Source organism: Colias croceus, chromosome 18 (genome assembly GCF_905220415.1).
Source record: "Colias croceus chromosome 18, ilColCroc2.1".
NCBI lineage: Eukaryota > Metazoa > Arthropoda > Insecta > Lepidoptera > Pieridae > Colias > Colias croceus.
Genome location: NC_059554.1, coordinates 3,031,301 through 3,055,867, shown reverse-complemented (window position 1 = coordinate 3,055,867; position 24,567 = coordinate 3,031,301). Strand labels below are relative to the sequence as shown.

The 24,567-nt window shown below is 36.5% G+C and overlaps 5 protein-coding genes across 6 annotated transcripts in view; 2 read left to right on the top strand and 3 right to left on the bottom strand.

Moving 5' to 3' along the window:
• The first annotated feature begins 1,610 nt into the window (after positions 1 to 1,610).
• Positions 1,611 to 3,701, top strand: LOC123699445 (ubiquitin-conjugating enzyme E2 J1-like). The gene has a single exon (XM_045646377.1). It carries the CDS (start codon positions 1,765 to 1,767, stop codon positions 2,512 to 2,514), a length of 750 nt encoding a protein of 249 aa, XP_045502333.1. The 5' UTR covers positions 1,611 to 1,764; the 3' UTR covers positions 2,515 to 3,701.
• A 32-nt stretch (positions 3,702 to 3,733) lies between these two features.
• On the bottom strand, positions 3,734 to 6,004 carry LOC123699443 (eukaryotic initiation factor 4A-III). Of its 2 annotated transcripts, none has more exons than XM_045646374.1 (6): positions 5,831 to 6,004; positions 5,561 to 5,716; positions 5,140 to 5,475; positions 4,728 to 4,950; positions 4,289 to 4,543; positions 3,734 to 4,104 (listed from the first exon to the last, which is right to left on the bottom strand). In XM_045646374.1, exons 2-6 carry the CDS (start codon positions 5,706 to 5,708, stop codon positions 3,852 to 3,854), a joined length of 1,215 nt encoding a protein of 404 aa, XP_045502330.1. In that variant the 5' UTR covers positions 5,709 to 5,716; positions 5,831 to 6,004; the 3' UTR covers positions 3,734 to 3,851. The 2 variants fall into 2 exon arrangements, with proteins under 2 accessions (XP_045502330.1, XP_045502331.1); XM_045646375.1 differs by having other exon boundaries at positions 5,561 to 5,712.
• A 651-nt stretch (positions 6,005 to 6,655) lies between these two features.
• On the top strand, positions 6,656 to 14,876 carry LOC123699442 (protein hairless). The gene is made up of 3 exons (XM_045646373.1): positions 6,656 to 7,278; positions 9,078 to 10,490; positions 12,831 to 14,876. The coding sequence occupies exons 1-3, from the start codon at positions 7,104 to 7,106 to the stop codon at positions 12,857 to 12,859; spliced, it is 1,617 nt and encodes a 538-aa protein (XP_045502329.1). The 5' UTR covers positions 6,656 to 7,103; the 3' UTR covers positions 12,860 to 14,876.
• On the bottom strand, positions 10,887 to 12,228 carry LOC123699444. Its single transcript, XM_045646376.1, has 2 exons — positions 12,007 to 12,228; positions 10,887 to 11,584 (listed from the first exon to the last, which is right to left on the bottom strand). Exons 1-2 carry the CDS (start codon positions 12,182 to 12,184, stop codon positions 10,899 to 10,901), a joined length of 864 nt encoding a protein of 287 aa, XP_045502332.1. The 5' UTR covers positions 12,185 to 12,228; the 3' UTR covers positions 10,887 to 10,898.
• A 7,879-nt stretch (positions 14,877 to 22,755) lies between the features above and the next one.
• The window catches only part of LOC123699894 (metastasis-associated protein MTA3), a 58,500-nt gene continuing 56,688 nt past the window's right edge, over positions 22,756 to 24,567 (bottom strand). Inside the window, exons 16-18 of the mRNA XM_045646942.1 lie at positions 24,407 to 24,546; positions 23,153 to 23,259; positions 22,756 to 22,924 (exon numbers count right to left, since the gene is read on the bottom strand). Coding sequence (XP_045502898.1) covers positions 22,756 to 22,924; positions 23,153 to 23,259; positions 24,407 to 24,546 — 416 coding nt within the window. The remainder of the gene's footprint in view (positions 22,925 to 23,152; positions 23,260 to 24,406; positions 24,547 to 24,567) is intronic.

Sequence of the window (24,567 nt, the reverse complement as noted above, 5' to 3'; positions counted from 1 at the left end):
AACAAGAAACTATGACATTCAATGACGTCAGTCATGTTATTTGTCTCTTTCTGTCGAGTGACCACGCTGGTTTGTAAATTCAAGATTTTTCAAAATAGAAAAAATTAAAAATCATGGTCTATAAATAATAACGACATATATTTTTAACAGTATTTATATTATAATATTATGGTCATACTTTATAGGTAGGTACATACAATTTTAATTGGTATAGAATGATAGTTATAAATAACTTTTGGCTACAAAGCTTGGATATGAACCGATATATAGCATTAACATCCTTTGTAAATAGAGGAAAGTTGTGTTTTGCATCAGATGCTGTTTACCAAATTGTTAGCTACTCAGATCTTCTTTTTAAACGCGTTGCTTCGACGGGTCAATTTCAAGCCAGAATCATCAAAGAAAAACTGTTTATAGCAGCCTTGCACAAATTTCAGCTAACTTTACAAAGTTTATTTTTCAAAAGGTATTTTTTTCTGGGTCGTAATCCTCAGTAACCTTGATGGGCACATATATTTCTTTTTATTTTACTTTTTGGAAAGCTGAAATACGTAAAACAAAAAAATATGAGGTAAGTTAAAAAAGTATGAATTTCAATGTAAAAACGAACAATCTTATAACTACATGTGAGTGCAATACCGATGTCATGTGTTGTTTCATTACTAGTAACAATCTTTAAAATGGTGTTCTAAATTTTCATCATAATATTGTTATTACAATATATTCTCTTCACTATCCGTAAAAACTCGTCATCATGGTTACCTTACTTGTTAATTTTGTCTATTGAAAACTTGTTGAAAAATGATAAAGTATTAGGAAAATAACAAATTTAACATGACTGCTTTCTAAACTGATGCAAAATTTTACAATTTTTGCCATTGAAATGATTCTAAACAGGTAAATGCAGGAGTATTGAGGAATATTGTAAATAACGTAAATATAAACTTGCCTGTGAAATTCTATGCCAGAATTTGGTGTCCAAACACTTCTGCAATTTTTCACAATGCAATACATTATTTATATTCGGAAAATATTTATTAAATACGCAACAATATTAACTTAAATATTCGAAGCGACGCAATTTTTTTGACACTTATGCCATATTGTCAAAGTGAGAGTTGCTACAATTTTATTATGGTAACTACCCATAATCAGGGAGTATCGCTTTTTAATAATTGGTCCAGATACTTATTTTATTTAGCATAAATAATAATTGTCTCATCCAACAATGCTTCTGAATGACGTTGTTGGCAATTTATCAACAAACTCATGTACAAAAACTAACCTTTTGCACAGAATATTACGGCATACATAGTAGCCTTGGGAAAACTTCGTATTAACAGTGGCAATACCAAGTTAGGTGTGAAAGTGATAAAACACAACAATTTTCTTGTTACACGTCAAATGTTCATACCGAAATCTCCAGTGTATTAGATATAAGATTCTTGGATTACCCTCGTATACCCTGCACTGGGACCCGAGTGCGACGTCATGTTACAGTTATTACAAAAATAATGAAAATGGCAAGTGGCAACACTGTGATACTGTATCTTAATTTTCTGTGATTTTCTGTTTCGTAACATAAACATCTGTGAGTTTGTGATTGGATTTTTTTACCTGTGTTTTTTACTTTTTGTGGAATGAGAAGTCGTCACACATAAATAATTATCACCTAGATTGTGAAATAAACAATTAGCTTAGATAAATTAATCAGTACTTTTTCAAGTATTTAGTAGTTTACAAACTAGCAGCAAAAATTTTAAAATGGCTGATATGAGTGATAAATACAACACAAAATGCCCAGGTGTTAAAAGATTAATGCGAGAGGCTTTAGAACTAGCAGAAGCGACTGAAGAATACTGTGCTAGGCCCCTGGAGGATAATCTATTTGAATGGCATTTTACAGTAAGAGGTCCTCCGGGAACCGACTTTGAAGGTGGGATATATCATGGAAGAATATTGTTGCCTAAAGAATATCCTATGCACCCACCCCACATTATACTTTTAACACCCAATGGAAGATTTGAAATAAATAAGAAAATATGTTTATCAATATCAGGACACCATCCGGAAACGTGGCAACCTTCATGGTCTATAAGGACAGCTTTGTTGGCCTTGATTGCGTTTATGCCAACTCCTGCTGAGGGAACTATTGGGGCATTGGATTATTCACCCGACGAGCGTAAAAGACTTGCCAAAAAATCTATAAGTTGGGTGTGTTTACAGTGTGGTGAAATTGCACCTCTGTTGTCCTCAAATGCTGCTACACCAATTACCGAAGAAGAGAAATCTGTACTTAATCAAATCGCATTTAAAGGAGAAGAGGAACAGGCTGCTAAGCCCCCTGAAGAACCAGCTTATGAACCTGAGCCACAAGTATTGGAATCTGTTGACAATAGCACCACCTTTTTAGATCAAATGTTGGAAATCATTGTTGCATTGTTGATAGGGGCAGTTGCTATTTTCATATACAGGCGCTGGAATGCATATGCTTCTGTTGATACAGAATTATAAGCATCCTGTATAAAATTGTATCCTTAGGCCTAAGTATACTATTAAAATATCATATTTACTCAATATTATCCAAATAATATCATGAAGTGTTTGGCATTAGTAAAATCTTTAATGTATTATAAATATCATTGCCTGGCGTTGGAAAATTGTGTATGTAAAATTGTGATTTTAAATATTAGTAGTTTTTCTAATAAGAATATTTAAAAAAAAAAAAATTCATTTTGGTGTCTTTTTGCAGTAAAATTATGAATAATATTGACTTTAATCATAACTGTTTGCTTACTCTGCATATATCATGTTTCGCTATAAAAAGGAATAAGGTATTGACAATGCATGGTAGCTTTTTGATGAGTGGATACTGGATATCCTAGCATACTATGATGTTTAGTTATCAATTATCAGATCAGCCTTGGATTATTTACACCAAGAATTTCTTTCTATAGTTTTATACTAATAAAGTACTATAGACTTTTACTGAGATTTGACTGTCAAAACTTTATTAAATTTACTAACATGTATTGTTATGAAAACATCACTTTACATTGTGATTTTTTTTGTGATTGTTAGCATATATTATATTTTATTTAAAATTATATTGGATTATAATGTAACATAGTTGTTTTTGTATTGTATAGTGTGAGTATTCCTAGAACAATAAGACAGATACATATAATGAATGTAGAAAAGACATTCCAAATATTTCTTGAATCGTATTACCATTATAAATATTTACTTTATCATCAGTTCAACAAGATCCATTTTGGTATTGCTGCTAGAATAATACTTCTCTTACAAAATAATATTACTAATGAATAACACTGCCATAACACAGATAACACTTTTGAAGTCACATATTGTTTACTAGATATGGTAACAAAACTGATATAAGATAATAAATTAAGGTCTTACACTTTCAGCCATATCAATCATTTTATTTAAGTATATTTATTAAAGACAGCCCAACAATTTAAATTTTTCTCTATTATTATTCATGTTAGATATAAGTCTACTATAAAAATACTGTAGAATTAATCAATTAATATTTTGATGTAATCAAAGCATTGAGATGCTGCAGTATTTAATTTATCAATATACATTTTAAATATAGATAATAATTATGTTAAATGTAAGGAATGATACGGTTTTTTCTTTACTAGATAAGTTATAATAAATTTGTATGTTGAAAATGGATTTGTCATTTTAAATAAAACACAAAAAATACAAAGATAAAGTTTAATATTATAGACATACATCTAGAGTTAGCGTAAATACTTAAGTCATATAATGTAATTTATGAAAACACTGTTGCCACAACACAGATCATGCTATAAATTATACTAGAATAAATCAGCGACATTCATTGGCATTTCATCAATCTGTGTCGAGTAGTACTGTTCAATATCTCTCAAAATCCTTATATCATCTGATTTGACAAAGTTGATGGCAACACCTTTACGTCCAAAACGACCAGATCTGCCTATTCTGTGGATGTACAACTCACGATTGTTGGGCAAATCATAATTGATGACTAGTGATACTTGCTGTACATCAATGCCTCTAGCCCAGACATCTGTTGTTATCAGAACACGGCTGAAAAAAATTCAACATTTGGGTTATCTTATTTAGTAATGTAGTGTAGTAAGTAATATATTTCTTATTTCTAGGTTTATGTATAAAGTGTATCATTGAACTAACTTAAAAAAAGTAATGAATAAGAAATAAATTAATCAATACATGTAACATTACATGTCAGTATATCATCTAAAATACATACCTTTGACCAGATCGGAACTCCTTCATAATATTGTCTCTTTCCTTCTGTGGCATATCTCCGTGCATAGAGCTGACTGTAAAGTTAGCCTCCTGCATCTTCTGTGTCAGCCAGTCTACCTTCCTCTTTGTGTTACAGAATATTACCGCCTGAGTAATGGTCAATGTGTCATAAAGGTCACACAGTGTGTCAAACTTCCATTCCTCACGTTCAACTGCCACGAAAAATTGCTTAATACCTTCAAGTGTCAATTCATCACTGTAAGGGAACATACATTATAATTAGACCATAGACACTGACTATAAAATGATTACAACTATATTAAAGTAGTTTTGCCTATTAAAAAAAAAAACGAATATATATAACAATTTTGCATGTTAATCTAAATGTACTTCCAAAATTAAGAAATAACTGGTTTCATTTACTATTTTGGTATACCCACCGTTTAACCAAGATCCTAATGGGGTCAGTCATAAATTTTGAAGTCATTTCAAGTATCTCATGGGGCAATGTAGCCGAAATGAGCACCACTTGAGTCGCTGGGGGCAAGTAACGGTAGACATCATAGATTTGTTCTTTGAAACCCTTGTTCAACATTTCATCAGCTTCATCAAGTACAAGCATCTTGATTGATCTTGTACGAAGTACACGTCTTCTGATCATGTCTGTAAATATGAGAATTGATTAGTATATAATATTGTGATTATTATTTGAAGCTTAATCAATTTTAATTAAGTTATTTATGTGAAAAATTCATAAATAATACTTTGCATCAGTAATGATGTAAAGAAGTAATTCTTGATGAATGTTTTATTATAGTTGGATGTAATTATTTAAATTACAGAACCGCTTACCAAATACTCTGCCTGGTGTACCAGATACAACATGTTGGCCATAATCTAACTTCCTGATATCTTCACCCAAGTTAGTTCCTCCTATACAAGCATGACATTGGACATTCATGAAGTCACCCAAAGCAAGTATCACTTTTTGGATCTGTGTCGCTAACTCCCTTGTGGGCGATAGTACCAGTACTTGAGTTTCACGCAGAGTGGTATCCAACGATTGTAGTATAGAGATTGAGAATGTTGCTGTTTTACCAGTACCGGATTGTGCTTGAGCAATCACATCGCGCCCTTTAACTATCGGCAGAATGCTTCGCTGTTGAATAGCTGACGGCTTTTCAAACCCTAAAGAAATAAACGAGTTAAAGTATTATGACATTATATTATGAACGGAAAATAAAGATAAGAATGTAAAAACAAGTAAAAGTACCGTATGTGTATATTCCTCGCAGCAATTCATCACGCAATCCCATTGAGTCGAAAGTTGGTATAACTTCCACATCCTCGCTTGTATCAAATTCAACATTCGACAAATCTTCTATTATTTTTCGACTAAACGATACCTCGGACGACGTCATCGCTCTAGCTTTAAAAAAAAAAGTTAATTATTTGCAGATTTCTACACTTTCAGTTTCGGTTATAAGTTATTGAAACCATGTCACGAAAAACAATCGTTAATAACAATCTTATTACCACCTACCTATTTATATATAAATAAACGTATTCAGCCAGAACAATACACGTTTATAAGTTCTTTTGTTTATATTTATTCCTCTCTCTTTTACTTGATTAAAATTTCCACAAAAATTAGCAAAACCACAAATTACAATCGCTGTATTACAATGCGTGTTACTTTATCTATGGAAAATAGACTTTTAATATTACAATATGGCGGCATTAAGACCATAGACAATAAAATACAGATATTTAATAATGTTGGTTAAGTAAATTGCAATTCATTATTCAAGCACGATTATAATAATTGCTATATTATATAACTAGCTTACCACCCGCGCCTTCGCCCGCTTTGTCTAAAACTTAATAAATTATATACTAAAACCTTCCTCTTGAATCACTCTATCTATTAAAAAACTGTATCAAAATCCGGTGCATAGTTTTAAAGATTTAAGCATACAAAGGGACATAGTGACAGAGAAAGTGACTTTGTTTTATACTATGTAGTGATATCAAACTGGGTACGTTATTCAAACATTTTGTTAATCTTGTATTATATCTTTTTATTAACATAGACGTAAACAAAATAAATGAACTCGAAACAGCTGTTGTCTTCTTTAGCAAAAACAGACTGTTTAATACACTTATAACATTTAATTATGAGACTCCTATTGCAATAATAATGAAATTTACTTGATTTGGTAATATAATTTAAATTTTAAGTTTTAAATTCTTAATAATATCTATCAAAGGTTCATAAATATATATTTTTTTTATTTACTAATTTAATCTGCGTTCATAAACTGAACAACGCAAAGTTACTGAACGTACTTAACAACGCAATCGGAATTCAAGTTTATTGTGGCCAAATTGAACGATTTTATTCGGATTTTGAACGAATCAAAATGGATGCTGGGTGTGAATGAACTATGTACTGAAAAACGAACAGCTTTTTATCAAGTTGTGTCGTGAGCCCGATCTTAATCGGGATTCCGACGTTGGGAATTTGTTTATTAGTAATTTAGGAAGTGATAAAATTGTTTATGTGCCATCGGAAACTAGGTTCATGAAATAATTGTAAAATTTAGAAGTCACCGTGTCGGTAATGTGTTTACGAGAGTGTCGGGCGAGCTTCCCGCAGGTGGCCCTAATAGGATGAGGACTCGAACGGAAATATTGAAAGTTGATGCGAATCAACGAGTGATGTGTGTTGAGTTGCAATTACTGTTTGGTGCGACATGGCGAGAATTTTAGGACTTAACTATAGCTCGTGTTTTGATTAGGCGAGCAGAAATGAAATGCATATACAGGAAGGAACAAACACAACTCTGACAACATGTACCAAAATGACAGAAGAAGTAGACAGAAGACATGGTGTGAATGGTAACAGCAGTAGTAAAGGTGTCAATGACGATCCTCCTGTGCAAAATTCAGCTCCCGCAGCGTCGGGTGGCAGGCTCAAGTTTTTCAAAGGTTAGTGCTGTCATTGTGACGTGAATATACGTGCTAGATTCCAAAGGAAGCCTGAATTCAATTACATTTCGTTAAAATCACAGCTGTTCAATTATTCATATTTTTACAACACTGTTCCTTTACATAACAGTTGTATGTTTATAATAATGGTATTACTGTAGGAATATAAGAAATTTTCGTATGTATTGGTAATAAATTGAAGATTTTGTATATTTTCAAAACTTAAAAGTGTCATTATGCATTAGAAATGCTAGAAAGTCATTCATGCTCTGATAACCGTAGCCACATTTGACTGAGCAGTTGCCAATTGTCTGCACAGCTTCTGTACTATTGTTATGTTTTGTAAGGAGCCAGAGGCATCCTAGCGGAACAAACAGAATTATTATATTTATACAAAATCACCCTTATTGCCACCTCATATAAGATTTAAGTTTATAAAACAAATGCTGTCTTAAACCTCTTTTTTTCTAATTAGCAAAATATAATTCAGTTAGATATAAGATTTATATTTATGAGATTTGTGCTATACGCTTTGAAACAAATTAATTCTTTACAATTTTTAGCATGATAATATTATACACAATAGTTAAATATTCATTAACTTATTATGCTATATGATTTTAAATCAGATTATGTAATATGATATTTGCCAATTTGAATAGACAGTGATATGAACACCTCTGGCTTGAATGTGTACAAGTAAGCACATTCTTAATGAATTATAAACAAACATTAAGGGCAAGTGACACTTATCATGTTTAAATACAGGATATCTATGTTTGATCAGCATTCTGACAAATATTTAATTGCTAACAAGTGCACAAAGCAAGCCAAAGTCCTGTTTGTTTCAAAGGGATATTAAAAATTAAATACCTAATCAGTAAATTTTTATTACTCATACCTCTACAAAATAATCACATTAAGTACATGCAATACATGAAATTGACATGGGCCATTGCTATACCTATAACAATGGCCCATGTCAATTTCATGTAACGTCGAGCATAAAACCCGTATGAGTTAACTTGAGACTCAACTGGAATGTGACATTTGAAATGTATTAGTTTTCATTAAATATAATATATTACTACCCAAATAAAGTAAAACTGGTACTTACTCAGTTTGAATTACATTCCATTATTTTATTTATTTTAGAAAGGTACCCATAAAATTTTATTGAAAGTAATGACATCAACTCAGGTCTCAAGTTAAATCATATGGGTTGTACTAGTGACTTACCTTGGGTATTCTATTTTTACAGCCCAAGAAACAGGTGAAATTATAGTTCCATTCTAATAATCATATGATCAATAAAAAAAATATTATCAATTCCTATCCAATATCATTATCACATAATCATTGCATTGTATAAATTCAAGTCACTTCCTACACTCTGTCCCTAATGTATGCTTAGATCTATAAAACTATGCAATAGATTTTTATGGGTGAGTTTAATAGATAGAGTGATTTATTTATTTTAGATAGAGTGATTATAGGAGATAATTAAAATATATGGCAATATCATTTGCATTACATCGCTGCAAGTCTGGTCACTAATGAATAAGTTTTATGTCCATATGATGAGAATTTCGTAACTAGTAGAAAATACCATTGTTTATAATTTTTATAAATTCTGCTTATCTGCTGATGATAAATCAAAGCAAATTAGAGATAATCCCATATACCTAAATTTTCCTCTGCACATAAAATCACTATAATGTAAACATAGCATATTTATTATTTACCTGAAAACAAATGAAGAATTATTTTTATTGAGTATATGAATTATGTTTCCACAGATGGAAAGTTTATATTGGAGTTGGTGCGTGGCAGCGAGCGCGCGGGCTGGGTGTCGGTGCCGCGCAAGACGTTCTGGCCGCCGGCCGCCGCGCCGCCCACGCCCCCGCACGCGCCCGCGCCCTGCGCCTCGCTCTCGCTGTCCGACGACAACTCCTCGCTGCACTCCTCGCCCTGCACCTCGCACCGCGACCACTGCTGGAAGCAGCCCAGCCCGCGACGCAACCTATCCAAAGAGCTAGCCATGTACTACTGCAGGCCGTCCACCCTGCACTCCGCACAAATCCGCGCCGTGAGTCGCGTCAAGCGCCGGCGGCCGACGGACGCCAGCCACCTCGACGCAGTCCCTAACGGCACGGTGCGCAAGCCCCTCGCCAACGGCCTCTGCGACGCCAAACGGAACGGCGACGTTGCCTCCCCGGACGACAAGTCATGCAGGGGGGAAGACGTCGTCGATGGCCCGATCGACACGAAAACGAAACCCGACAACGACCGGTGGACGGATTCAGATCGAGAGAAATATTATCATATGAAACTCAAGAAACCATATCAGTATCATAAGTTAAGAGTTTACAAAAAAACTAAACCTACCACGAAACGAAAGGAATTGACTAGAATTATCGACAAACTGAGAGAGAAGATGGCGTCGCTCCCCGTCCTAGTGAACGCGAAGCTCGCGAACTGTCGACAGGAGCACATGATGGTCTCGCCCCGAAAGCGTATCTTGAGAGAGATGGAGCGGGTTAGCCTAGAGGACCAGGCGACCAAGAGACGGGCGAAAACGGTGCCCACGTTGAGCACCGCGTCCTACCCGCCCTCGCCGGGGCCGAGCCACACTCCGCACCGGCCGCCCGCGGAGACGATGACGCGCGCCCAGAACGGGGCCGCGCCCAAAAAGGACTCCACCGTGTCGAAGAACGTCAGCAGCTATAGCATACATTCGTTGCTGAGCATGCCCGACGAGACCGCCACCCGGAGGTCACCCGAGGCGAAGCGGTCGCCGCACTCGTACCCGCCGTCGCTGAAGACCGAATCTCCGTCGAGCATAAACTCGCCCGACCTGAGCCCGTCGCCGGACGGGTACCGGTACCGGTACGGGCTTGCGCTGGGCTCGCCGGGGCGCGGCGCGGCGCGCGACTCGCCCACACCGCCGCAGGGCGCGGGCCCGTACCGCGCGTACGGGGGCGGCGCGTCGCCCTACGGCGGCGCGCGGCCGGCGCCCTACCGCGGCTCGCCGGCGCGCGAGGAGTGGCCGCCGCAGTACGTGTACGGGTACGCGTACCCGGCGCTGTACCGGCCGCCGGCGCCGCTGTGGATGCACTACGCGATGGCGCCCGGCGTGCCGCCCGGCGCCTGGCCGCCGCTCGCGCACCCGCTGCTCTCCGACCACCTGCCTAAGGACGAACCCACTTCAGGTGAGCTCCCACGCTATTGAACATAGAATACATCCATAACATGTATATGAAAATGGTGTTTATTACTTATAATTCTTATTTGATTTGCAAAAATTGTAATTCTCAGTGGGCAACACATTTGCGGAGAAACTACTGTAAAAATTCATGGGTGGTGGTAATATTTCTTACTATCAGGTGAACCAAGAGATCAGTTGCTCTCTTATCATAAAAGTGTGTTACAATTTATGCAAAATCCCTATCAAATTTATAAATAACTAGCTGACCTAACAGATGCTGTCCTGTCTTCGCGCTCTCTTTTTTCATTTTTATTTTTTGTGTAAAATTTTAAGACACTAAAACAATCAGCTTCTAAACAATAAAACAAAATTTAGTAGGTAATAAAGTAATTTATTAAACCATAAAAATAATTCAAGGACTTAAACCAACAACAGGTGATTGTGAACGCGATTCAGGACTAATTATCATAGATTTGCAATCATCTTGCTGCAGTAGCTCTTGGGACATCCCGGATGTGGATGGAATGGGTTGCATCTGCTGATAATCATGAATCCTGAAGTCGGGTGTTGTAGGATAGCCTCGATTATTATCATAGTAATTTTGTTGCTGCATGGACGCTTGATTTCTGCGAGTTAAATTTCTCATAACTTTAATGACTTTATATTGAAATTCTAAATAATCATCATCATTATACTTGTCTACAATAGGAGCTATACCTTTGAAAAAACACATACTTTTACTCTCACAATCTTTGACGGATTTAATTAAAGGAAGGGCATTTTGTCGATCAACTTCACTACTCTGTCTCTTTCTCTTGCTCGTTTTTATCCTAGTGGTAGTGTTGTCTGGTGCGTCAGAGTCATCGCTGGTCTGTGAGTCAGTTTCTTCCTTGTGGGAGTGTGTGATGCTTTTCTCTGATGTAAAACTTGATTTCGTTGTTTGGTGCGTAGCAATTTTACTCAAAAAGAGCATTTGATCGTAGAACTTATATTTCCGTACACTTTTAGCGACAGAGCCGGTTTCATATTGTTTAACTTTCCTGTGATATTTCATCCAGTTGTCTCTCGCATTGTTCCATTTTTTAATAATCTCTTTAGCTGAAAAAGAAAAATGGTTACAGCTGCAGGAAAATATTAGCATTATGTGATATATTAGAATTTTCTAATGGGTATAAAAGTTATCAGCTGTATTTTACAAAAAGAATATGAACGCATAATGGGAGACTCACTAATTTATCTGAAAGTGCTAACGGAAACCGAATAATTTACATTGGCAAAAAAATCGAGATGAATGCAAATTTTTCTGGTGGAAAGTGCTTTAATGTTTTTCAACTACCTACTTTAAAAAAAATATTAAAAGAAGAGTGTAAGTATTGCTAACGCTAAAGGCGATACTAGTTTTGCCTCCGTCCCATACAATGAGGGAATAATTCGTAATAAATATACAGAGATATATTATTTAAATACAAATTTCATCTGAGTTTGTAATATGCATAGAAATAAAGTTAAATGATATTTACCAAAGATGTTCTTTTCTTTCTCGGACAACGTTTCAAAACCTTCATTTAGCGCAAGACAAATTTCCCTCCAAGCGGCAAAACTCGACTGTCTATTTTTATAGCACTCTTGGGTTTTGTCCCACAGTACAGGCTTATTTTCCACCAAACTTATTAACAAATCCATGTCAATATTATCCATTTTTAAAGAATCCAAACAACCGTCAATACGTCCGGCAGTATCAATACGCGCCAACAAACTATCGTGAGTCATGAATGGCCGCTCGTTCTTACGTCGGACCGGTTTCCGTCGCGAGGGGGACCGGCTACATCCGGCGCAATGTTCGCCGGATCGATGACTGGCATATGTACATTGTATGTGTACATTTTACTGCGATTCTACAAACATTCATTATAAACCATGCTCACCGTGAATTCGTTTAAACAAGGTCCGCTATCTGTTAAAAAACGGACGTCTGCAAAGGGTTTAATATTTTAATCTAAAAAAAGAAATATGGTTATTGGATGTTTTTATTTTAATTAAAATAAATATTCTAAACATAATTATTGAAACAACAACACTAAGTTGTGGGAATACAATTCCTGCAAGATCAAAATTGATACTACAACAAAAATTGACTATCAGCTGATTATGATATATTTTAGTTTTATCGTATTCAAATGCTTTATTGGTAAATTAAATTTTTTTTATTCTTTAAAAATTATCATTATCAGCTGATGATTAAACATAGAATACCTATACATAATGGCAAATGCAACTGCAAAACAATATAACTATTAAAACATATTATTTTTCATATGATTGATAAAGTATCATATAATTTCAGATTTGCCACTGAACCTGTCGAAGCACTGAAGCAGACGGCGCTGGCGCGAGTCTGTCGGGCGCAGGTGTAGCGCGGGACACATCCTCGTAGTGACATTGCCCACGAATTTCCTCAAAAACATTCCATTCATTGTCTCGCTTTATAAATTGGCGTCTGAATAAGTCCAAAAATGACATCCCACCTATCTCGATACGTGCGTACGCGTCTTCCACATTACGGATCACCTGCTATCTATAAAATTATCTTTCGCAAAAAAATATTTTTGTATAGATCGCTATTTTCCGGTGGATGTATATAAATGCCTGGAAATCTATTTACAAAGTTATGTATCATATTATACTGAAAAAATACTATTTTAATATAGAGTGTTTGTATGTAGAGTCATGTGTGTATTTTCATACGAATCGTTTGTACTGGAAGTTGAATATTTTAATATTGGCTATTATTTTAGGGTAAGAGAAGGCGAACTATATGAGACGAAACATTTATCGATTGCTAACGATCAGTGCCTTGATAAAAAAAAAGAAATTAAGATATTATGAACCTATTTATGTATGAAAGTATTACAAATTAGATGTTTCTCAATTTATATAAAATACTGCGATTGTTGTACTCGTATCTAAGAAAATGAAAGTAATATAATACGAAATATTTTTTGGTCCTTACACGATATAAATTCCATATTGAATGACTATGTTCGATCTCATTATTTAATTTAGAAAATAAAACGAGATAAAGACTACAGTTTTTGGGATCAAATTTGGATGTGTGTTTATGTAACATATAAATTAAAAGACATTGTACATATAATTTGTGAATGGTGTATTATTATTGGTGAGAGTGTGGGAGTATAATATATAAGAGCATTAACCGCTTACGATTATTATCGGTAAGAATTTATTACCTTCAAATAATAATTTTTGTACTTGTACAGTATTTTTGTATTGAGTATTTGATGGCGATGAGCGGCAGAGGGAACTGTCGCTCGGTTAGCGCCTCGCCCTCGGCGTCGCGGCTTTCGAGATTAAATCCTAGAGTAGTTTTCTGCAATTTATTATGGGGTTATTGTATTATAAGAACAGTTGAACGACGTTAAAGGACTGACTTCTGATGTAATATTATCATTATTAATGGAATTGTATAAAATAGTCGTGTAATCGGAGGCCTACTCTAACAAACACATTGTCCGCCAACAAAGTTGATTTAGTGTAAATGTATCTAGATGTAATAGATCCTGCTCAATTAAACTCCGAGTACAGCTAGGGAACAACGTTATTCGTGCTGTACAGAGCAAACTGTGTTTTGTTATACATCGTCTATCTTGATATGTTGTTATAAATCGACGTATGAATTATAACAACATCTATTTTCTCTATTTTGTTATGCAGAATGTCTCTGCTTCTATGATAGAGTCTGTTATAGACTGGTTTATAGATATTTGAAAAGTTATCTAACAAATTCATCATACATTGGTTATTATTCATAGTACCATAATGTATATCGAAAAATATTAATTGCTCCACATATTATTTAAATAAAACGCAATAATATTTTTTGATAGGAGACAAAAATATTTCCTACTATTTCATATTATTATATATTTTTTTTATTCAAAAAACTTGCTATGATAGTATCTTTAGAATTAACAGGTATTTTTGTTACATATTATTAATAAATTATTTCCATAACAGACTCTATCCATTTAATTGAAATGATAATTTTGTTAAAGTACAATGTTAATTATCAAAGTACGTAATAGTGCCATTGAAGTGAAAAGTTAAACTTGTTGTTTTCTTTTTCAAGCTAGAAACACAGTTTTCTCTCACACGCAGCACTCGGTTGCCGCTGTTGTGTCATGGAATTATTTTTCTACTCAAATATATATGTATTCTACTCGTAATATATTATGTGATAGCGCTTTTTGAAAAGTGTAACGTGACGATGCAGGTGTCTTAAATCCTCTTAAAACATATTTATCATGCGGAATAGTTATTATCCATTATATTAAGATGTAGTTATGTACTCGAATAAATATAACTTTTTAAACGCGTTTTTATTTGTGCTTCATGTCCTCTTATAAGTTATACCTTTGCAATTGCATCCTACATTTATATAGATAAATATATCTTTATAGATTTCGATTTGAATAGTCTAATTGATAAAGATTACACTACTTAGTACTCAAGAACGTCTGAATAGATTGATAATGATTTTGGCTTAGATTTTTCTCCACTTGGGTAAAGAGACGTCAATGAAAAACTACAGAATACAACGATTACCCAAGTAGAGCCCGGGGAAACATTTATAGGTTGTACAAATAAAGACATGATAACACTCAAGACTTGGGAATGGCTAAACAAAATTTAATATTTATGACAGTGAAAAGAAGCAAATGAATAACAAAAGCTAAGTAGTCTGTATTTCTTCACTTTTCTTTAGTTTCTAGGGTTCTATGACTGAGATTTCGCTGTCTGTCTGTCTGTCCTTCCCGATATTACCAGACTGTATCTCAAAAACCGAGATAGTCGGTTAAAACAGAACATTACAGTGGCAAAGTATTTTCCGAATATTTTTAAAATGATAATGAAATGATTGCAAGTTTGCACGTTATTGATAATAGCGACATCTATTTTTAAATTATGGTATTATTATTTTCAAATTCATAAAAATACATAGAGGGCAGCTATTACAATAAGTTAAAAAGTTTTCTATAGTTACCAATAATAAAATTGGAGCCTGTTTTTAATACTGCAACTGGTACAACCGATTTTTACTAAATGCATATGGACGTATACACTGCATAATACATAAAGGTAGTAATGATAACAAATTTTGTCTGTTACTTCCGGTTAATCTCAGGAACGGCTGGACCGATTTTGATGGGATTTTCAGTGACAGATAGTTCTTATAATCAGGAATAACTTTGGATAATTTTTATTTATACCCATATTCCCCCAGGAACATTAGTTAAATACTATTATATTATATTTACCTTTTCTCTCCATAACAACCATCCTCGTACTTCAGGGAATATTATAAAAAAAATTAACGAAATCGGTTTAGCCGTTCTCGAGTTTTGCGTTTAGTAACACATTTGGCGGTTCATTTTTTTATTATATAGATCAGAATACATATTATATTATTGCGATCGAAAAGAAAGAGTCCAACTCGCACAAAACCGATTTTATTTTTACGTTTGCACTTTGTAGTAAGTTAATTTACTACAAGTATAACATGACATCACCACGACATCACAGCATGACATAGTGAACCTAATCGTAATCACCAAGATGAGATGTTTTTATTTGCTTTCTTTTCGCTAGGTCGCGAGCTAGCTACCAAGATTTTGTATAAGTAGGTAACTTAAACCATCTTAAAAATTGACGCTTCTGAAAAGGTTTTGAGAAATATTCAAATATTTTGTAAATCCATACTAATATTATAAATGCGAAAGTAACTCCGTCTGCCTGTCTGTTACTCAATCACGTCTGAACAAAAACGACTGAACCAATTTGCATGAAATTTGGTATGGAGATATTTTGATACCCGAGAAAGGACATAGGCTACCTTTTATTGCGAAATATGTACCACGAGCGAAGCCGGGGCGGACCTCTAGTATAATATAAAAAACTTTTATAAAAAAGGAACTATTTAACTCGTTACTCGTTTTCAGCCTTTATACGATAATACATGTAACTGTAGAATTCTAGTTCGCTAATATTTTTCGATTACGTGAAAAGATCAATGCTAAGTCTAAAATATAAAATATCTTGTAGAGTGTAGATATAGAAACTGCTAGAAGCAAGTGCCCTTATTCCTTCTTATCCTTCTTAAATTTAGCACCAAAATCGTTAAGAAATAAGAAGCTTCTGATCAAACTATCGTAAATTAAGAAACGAAGTTTAGTTAAGTTAACTATATCCTAAGAGGAAGTTTGATGTAAGTATTCCTGATAGTATAAAAGATTTTAGTGCTAAATTTATAAAATTATCAAAATCGGTTCAGAGATTACCTCCAAAAAATGTATTAGTTCAGGGCGCCTATTACAGCATTCATGAATATATGGAAGATGAAAATCCATGGAGGGTTGACCACAGGACAGTTCTTGGGCATATTATGTAGTTAAATTCAGGGCCGTCTTAGACTATGCCGGGGCCTTTGGGCACACAAGAATTGGGGGCCCTTTGAAACCAAACTAGTTATACAAATTTTTTCCCATAAATATATGTGTTTTTGCCCTAAATTGAAACTTATAGAAGTAGGTAACTAATAAGAAATGAGAAAATTTCTATGTAAAATTTTTGCTCCATTTTTTTATACATTTTACAAAAAAGTTACTTCTGACCAATTTTGTATTAGGTATATGGTCTTTTGATGAAACTTTTTTTCCTTATTTTTTGCTGCTGCTGTAATGGCGCTCCAAAGTTGACTTAAATTAAATTTAATTAAGAAATATTTTAAGAATTACTTTTTCAAATTACCTTTCTCTTTTTCAAATTTATCTTTTTAATATTAGCATCTGTATTTTTTGAAGTGAAACTTCTTTATCGGGGTTGGAAAAAAATTTAGTGTAACATTTTTTCGTTACGCGCCATTTTTTTCTTATCCCTACCACGCGTGATTCGATGTCTTCGACGACGTTTCTGTAAAGTTGCATATAGGTATATAATTTTTGGAAAAATAAGATTATAAAGAAGTTTCACTTCTTACGTGTGTACACAAGTACACGCACACATTATTCTTTCGTAGCCGTTTCTTATTAAAATGGTAGGAAGCTACATCTTAGGAAAATAATGTAGGTATGCTCTTTTGTATAGATAATTTTATGATCTACAAGTACTAGTTCGCGTTCGCGTTCGAATTCGAATTGGTGTTGGAATTTGAGTTTGTGTTCGCGTTCGCGTTCGCTTTCGCGCTCGCGTTCGCGTTCGCGTTAGCGCTCGCGTTCGCGTTCGCGTTCGCGCTCGCGTTCGCTTTCGCGCTCGAACTCGCGTGCGCGCTCGCGTTCGCGTTTGCGTTCGCTTTCGCGCTTGCGAGCGCGAACGCGAACGCGTTCGCGTTCGCGTTAGCGTTCGCGTGCGCGCTCGCGTTCGCGTTCACGTTCGCTTTCGCGTTCGCGTTCGCGCTCGCTTTCACGTTCGCGTTCGCGCTCGCTTTCACGTTCGCTTTCGCGCTCGCGTTCGCGTTCGCGTTCGCGCTCGCGTTCGCGTTCGCGCTCGCGTGCGCGTTCGCGTTCGCGCTCGCGTGCGCGCTCGCGTTCGCGTTCGCGCTCGCGTGCGCGCTCGCGTTCGCGCTCGCGTGTGCGCTCGCGTTCGCGTTCTCGTTCGCGTTCGTTTTCGCGTGCGCGCTCGCGTTCGCGTTCGCGCTCGCGTTCGTGCTCGCGTTCGCGTTCGCGCTCGCTTTCGCGCTCGCGTTCGCGCTCGCGTTCGCTTTCGTGCTCGCGCTCGCGTTCGCGTTCACGTTCGCTTTCGCGTTCGCGCTCGCGTTCACGTTCGCTTTCGCGCTCGCGTTCGCGTTCGCGTTCGCGTTCGCGCTCGCGTTCGCGTTCGCGCTCGCGTGCGCGTTCGCGTTCGCGCTCGCGTGCGCGTTCGCGTTCGCGCTCGCGTGCGCGCTCGCGTTCGCGTTCGCGTTCGTTTTCGCGAGCGCGCTCGCGTTCGCGTTCGCGCTCGCGTTCGCGTTCGCGTTCGCGTGCGCGCTCGCGTTCGCGTTCACGTTCGCTTTCGCGCTCGCGTTCGCTTTCGCGCTCGCTCTCGCGTTCACGTTCGCGTTCGCGCTCGCTTTCGCGCTCGCGTTCGCGTTCGCACTCGCGTTTGCGTTCACGTTCGCGTTCGCGTTCGCGTTCGCGTTCGCTTTCGTGTTCGCGTTCGTGTTCGCGTTCGCGTTCGTGTTCGTGTTCGTAGTTTAGTTTTACCTAATTTCAGTGTAATGAAAGAAGGCTTCGTCGAAGGTCGAAATGATTTAATTTACGTAATATTAATATAAGTGAAACATCTTTAGGCGCGTTTAGAGTAAAATTTCAAGATCGCGTCATGGCAATACCGTCACGTCATGGAGTAAGGCGACCACGTCGACGATTCTTCTACAACGATCTTTGCATCTTGGTAATAGTGTGTGTACAAATTCACGCTGGATGTTTAGAAAATCATGTAATTTTTTAAACAGAAAACGTGTTTAAAAAATTGCAGATAATTTTTTGCACAGGGCAATGTGCGCTGACTTTCAAAACATACAAGAAAATATAGAAAATAATACTAAACAAACCATACAGAGAAACCGCAAGAAAAAAAAATCGTATATAAAAAGTATTATATTCTTGAAGTAAATCAAATTTGCAGAGTAATTTTCTGTCCAAAAAGTAATGATATCCCACCAAAAACATTAATGTAAAAACTGAACTCGGCTCCAATTTTTACATTTATGTTTTTGGTGGGATATCAATTATAACGGATTCTATTCTCTAGCGTTTCTGCCACTTGTCTACAGGCCCAGAGATTAAAGTTTTGTCACAACGCATCACTCGAATTATTCCTATACATAGATGTTTTGATTCGAATAAATCTGAAAATGATCTGACGTTCTGGCAACGAGAAAAGTGTACATTGCTTTTAATAAAATATTTTGAGATATATGTGAGAAAAATTGTCTCCAATAAAATTAACTGCGTTAAAAACAACCGACTTCAAAAATGAAAAAGTAAAAAATAAAAAAGATTTGATATTATTAATTGCTACATATTATTTTTATGTGCTATTTATTAAATAGGTTTGATGTCGGTGCACGGGCTTAATACTAAGTGCTTAGTGTTTGACACCGACTTCAAACCTATTTAATAAATAGCACATCTAAATAATATGTAGTAATTAATAATATCAAATCTTTTTTATTTTTTACTTTTTCGTTTTTGAAGTCGGTTGTTTTTAACGCAGTTAATTTTATTTAATACTTTATAGTGTAATTTTCAACACGAATCAAACGAGCCCAAACTCGATAAAGTTGAGTCAATATATTACTGAGTTCCTATGGCCACCTTCCGATTCCATCATCAAATCAGCTCTATGTCATGATAATGTTTCATCGCTATCCAATTTACACACTTATACAAAATTTCAGCTCAATCGGTTACCGGGAAGTGAATCAAAGTTACTTGCTACATTCCAATTAAGTCATCGAGTACAGACAAAAATGCTCATAAAATAAAAACTACTGGGCCTAGCCGAATAAAATTTTTATGGGACCAATTCGACACCATCCTGCATCGAACAAAAAAAGAATCACGTAAATCGGTTCAGAAACCTCGGAGTAATCGGTGTACATACATAAAAAAAAAATATATATACCGGCCGAATTGATAACCTCCTCCTTTTTTTTGAAGTCGGTTAAAAATCTCCTCCAGGGGGGGCCCCCAGACGATGGGGGGCCCTGGGCACTGGCCCCCTGTGCCCCTATGGTAAAGACGGCAATGTGTAGTTTACATATTATGTAAAATTAAATTGTAATATTGACATGATTTTCAAATAGCAACTATACACACTGCTTTCCGAATCGGTGGTAAATGTTAAAATATGTTATGACGATACAAAAGTACTTTTAGAAAAAGTCCAATTGAATAAATAATTGTAATATTATTTTGATAAAATTATGAGTTGAGCTACAAAAATCTGTAAAAATTACAACGGACGTTTACAAACAACTAACAAAATGTCCTAACCGTGAGGAAGTAACTCACAACAGATAGTATTTTTCACAAACAAATTTTTTATACATTTTTTCAAGATTTTTTCACATAGCCAATGCGTTATATTTTCTTCTTTAAAAAATTAAATCAACCTTACTTTTATCACAATATACAGATACATACAGTCTTCATACAGTAAGGAAACTTCATACAAAATGTTCGAAATGGCTCCCCCATTAGAGGATATAAGCTTCTTGGCTCCCCCCCATCAAGCGTGTTTTCGAGGGTATTGAGGGGGATCGATAGTATCGGGTGACACATCCATAGATTTTGAATATAGTATGGAAAAAAGTTTAAAGTGATGTCAATTCACATTAAATAAATATCGATTGTTTCAGTTTGTAGCCCTTTCAATAAATATATTTGTAAATACCGTATCTGACTACAAGTTAAAAAGAGACTATTTTTTAATTTCTATAGATATGGCAGCATGAGTTTTAAATTAAGTTGACATATTTTCTACCAAAATGATAGCTACAAATAGTCACTATTCCCACTAGTCACTAGTCCCACTAGTCACTATTCATATGAGGTCGCATCTATTTTTACGCAATCTAGAAGAGCACGAAAATATAAAAAAAGGAAACCTTAAAAAAATCTTGTTTAAATTTATGTGCATAATTACGTTAATATTAGGGAAGAAAAAGATAGATATTATAATTATTGTATTTTTATCGATACGTGGCGTCTCCACTTTGTCAAGCACTAAGCCTGTCAAACTATTTTCTTTTTCTTCCTAAAACAAAAAGGTAGAGGTTCTATGCTCGTATAATAATAATTTTAATTTATTTTTGCATATTTTGTGTTTTTTAAATTAAATTAAATTTATCGTTTTAAAATTAATTTAGTAGGTATACCTACATACAAGTATTGTAAATTCTGGTTTAAAATAATTATTGAATATATGTATAATACAAATATCAAGCATTATAAATAATTTAGGTAGTTACATCGGCGTCCATAACAAAACTAGATTTCGAAATATAGCACTGATAAAAACGTATTTACTTTTACAAGCTGTATTAATTCGGATTGTTTCTTCTTGTAAATTCATATTTAGGCTACACCATTTTTGTATTTTAACGGGTTTTAATCTCCAAATTACCACAAAATCAACTGTGAAAAAAAGCAAACAGAAATATACAGGCCGAATTGATAACCTTCTCCTTTATTTTTCAAGTCGGTTAAATATCAAAAAGTAACAGCCCTATAGCTATACGTCATAATTTCATGGGGGGGGCTTAGTTTCCTAACTGTATGTACGTAGTACATATCTGTCAACTGTGTCCACCTGTTACCTATTGTTGTATAGTGACGATTGAATTTTGAAACATTTAAGGACCTTAGAGTATCTTTCTCCTTTGCGTGTTTTTAATTTTTGTATATTCCAATTCTGTGATAACTTTGTGAGTGAAGACGAAATTTGAAAGATTTTCAGCACTTGCAAGCATTGGTAAATGAAGTGAATGCATTCAGAAAGCATATGTTTTGTGTGTACGTAATAACATTTACGAGCATAATAGTTTTCAAAACTTTGAAAAAAATAATGACGAGTTTTGTGACAATGCTAGAGCGAAGAATTTAGTGTTGTTCAAATTTGTTTAAATATAATATGTTGTGTTGTAGGAAGCAGGTTAAATAATTTAAGTTTTATGGATGTTATTTTAAAATATGTCACGTAATTTTTCATTGACCTTATAATTGTGTATATGAATTTTGATATTTTATATGTAATGTAAACAAACGTTGGTAGAACAAAATAAATAAACATATCACGTAATTTTTATGAGGTAAGTTTACAGAAAAGTAGAGTAAATTGTATTAAAAGGTTTATTTACATTGAAAATTACAATCGTGTCACATTTATATCATTACACCAACAGGGTACGAAGGGAGAAGAAATAAATAAAAATGCAATTTACGATTTGTGCTTTATTTATGAAAAAAATTGTAAATTATCCTACAATGAATCTCCGAATGAAATAGACTTACATATCGTTTTATGTATCGAATGCGTCGCCCGTCGCCGCGCGAGAACGATACAGTTTAAAATATTATCTACAGAATCGGCGGCGATTCGTAAGGTCCGTCGCGGCGTTAGAGCGTCACAGCGTCACAGCGTCACAGCGTCACAGCGTCGGGTGGCGGTCAGCCGAGCAGCGCCTCCATGGTGTAGGGGCGCGGCGGGCGTCAGTCCAGGATCACCAGCTGCAGCGGGGGCGCCGGCGCGGGCGCGGGCTTCAGGGGCGCAGCCCGGGGCGCGGCGCCCAGGGCCGCCCCGCCCGGCGCCCGCATCGCCCGCCACGGGGCCCGCGCGCCGCGCCGCAGCTCGCCGCAGCTCAGCGCGCGCCGCAGGGCCCTGCGCACACGCACACATTACACACTCGAAATATTTCAAAATAAGTCGAATCATGCATATAATATACAGGGTGTTGTAACATTTAGATTGCTCCCTACTGGAGTCTGAAATTATTACATAATTTTTTATGACAAAACATCGGCATGCATTTATATTAAATGCATTATAAAAAAGTTCGGGAATCGAACCCAACGCTCTGAAAAATAAACTTCTCTTTGTAGTACATACTTGTGGGTGTCGGTAGCGCGGTAGTACAGGTCGTCGGGCGCGTCCATCCACGAGATGACGTGTCGCCGGCCGCCGCGCCCCGACAGGCTCGTGGGCTTGCCGTTCACCTGCGCGTACACAACATTTACATTATCATTAGTCATTACATACTATAAAACCTTACTATGTCCTATATTGTATGCTTAAATCCTTAGAATACAATATAGGGATTTTGATATGGTTTTTTTTTAATAGATAGAGCGATTTTCGAGTAAGGTTTTAGTATAGAATTTATTAAATTTTAGACAAAGTGGGCGAAGCCGCGGGCGGAAAGCTACTACTCTTTATACAACACAGCAATATGGCCTATATGCTATAATGCTAATGAATAGTAAACTATTTATTTTAATTGTTACTAGAATAGTTAAGTATACTAGTTATTAGGTGAGGAATACAAGTTATTTTATGACATAACAAGAGTACTTTGATTACTTATTTTATTTTAAACGGTGAGCGAGCTTTTGGGTATGTGTGGGTGTGCGAGCTTTTGGGTATGTGTGGGTGAGCGAGCTTTTGTGTACTTGTGGATGAGTGAGCTTTTGTGTACGTGTGGGTGAGCGAGCTTTTGTGTACGTGTGGGTGAGCCAGCTTTTATGTACGTGTGGGTGAGCGAGCTTTTATGTACTTGAGGTTGAGCGAGCTTTTATGTACGTGTCGGTGAGCGAGCTTTTATGCACTTGTGGCTGAGCGAGCTTTTGGGTACGAGTGGGTGAGCGAACTTTTGTGTACTTGTGGATGAGCGAGCTTTTGTGTACGTGTGGGTGAGCGACCTTTAGTGTACGTGTCGATGAGCGAGCTTTTGTGTACGTATGGGTGAGCGAGCTTTAGTGTACGTGTCGATGAGCGAGCTTTTGTGTACGTATGGGTGAGCGAGCTTTTATGTACGTGTGGATGAGCTAGCTTTTGTGTACGTGTGGGTGAGCGAACTTTTGTGTACTTGTAGATGAGCGAGCTTTTGTCTACGTGTCGGTGGGCGAGCTTTTATGTACTTGTGGATGAGCGAGCTTTAGTGTACGTGTCGGTGAGCGAGCTTTAGTGTACGTGTCGATGAGCGAGCTTTTGTGTACGTATATGTGAGCGAGCTTTTATGTACGTGTGGATGAGCTAGCTTTTGTGTACGTGTGGGTGAGCGAGCTTTTGTGTATGTGTGCGAGCGTGAGCGCGTAAGTCTTGTATATATGTATGTGCATGTTGTGTGCGTGTGCGGGTACTCACGTGCGCGAACACGTGCGCGGGCAGCGGCTGGCCGGTGGCCTGCGCGCGCGCACACATGGCGGCGTACTGCTCGCGCGAGGGCCGCTGCATCGGCGCCGGGTGCTTGTTGGGCCGCTTGGCCGGAGGGACTGCTGCTCCTCCTGCACATAACATAGGAGTTA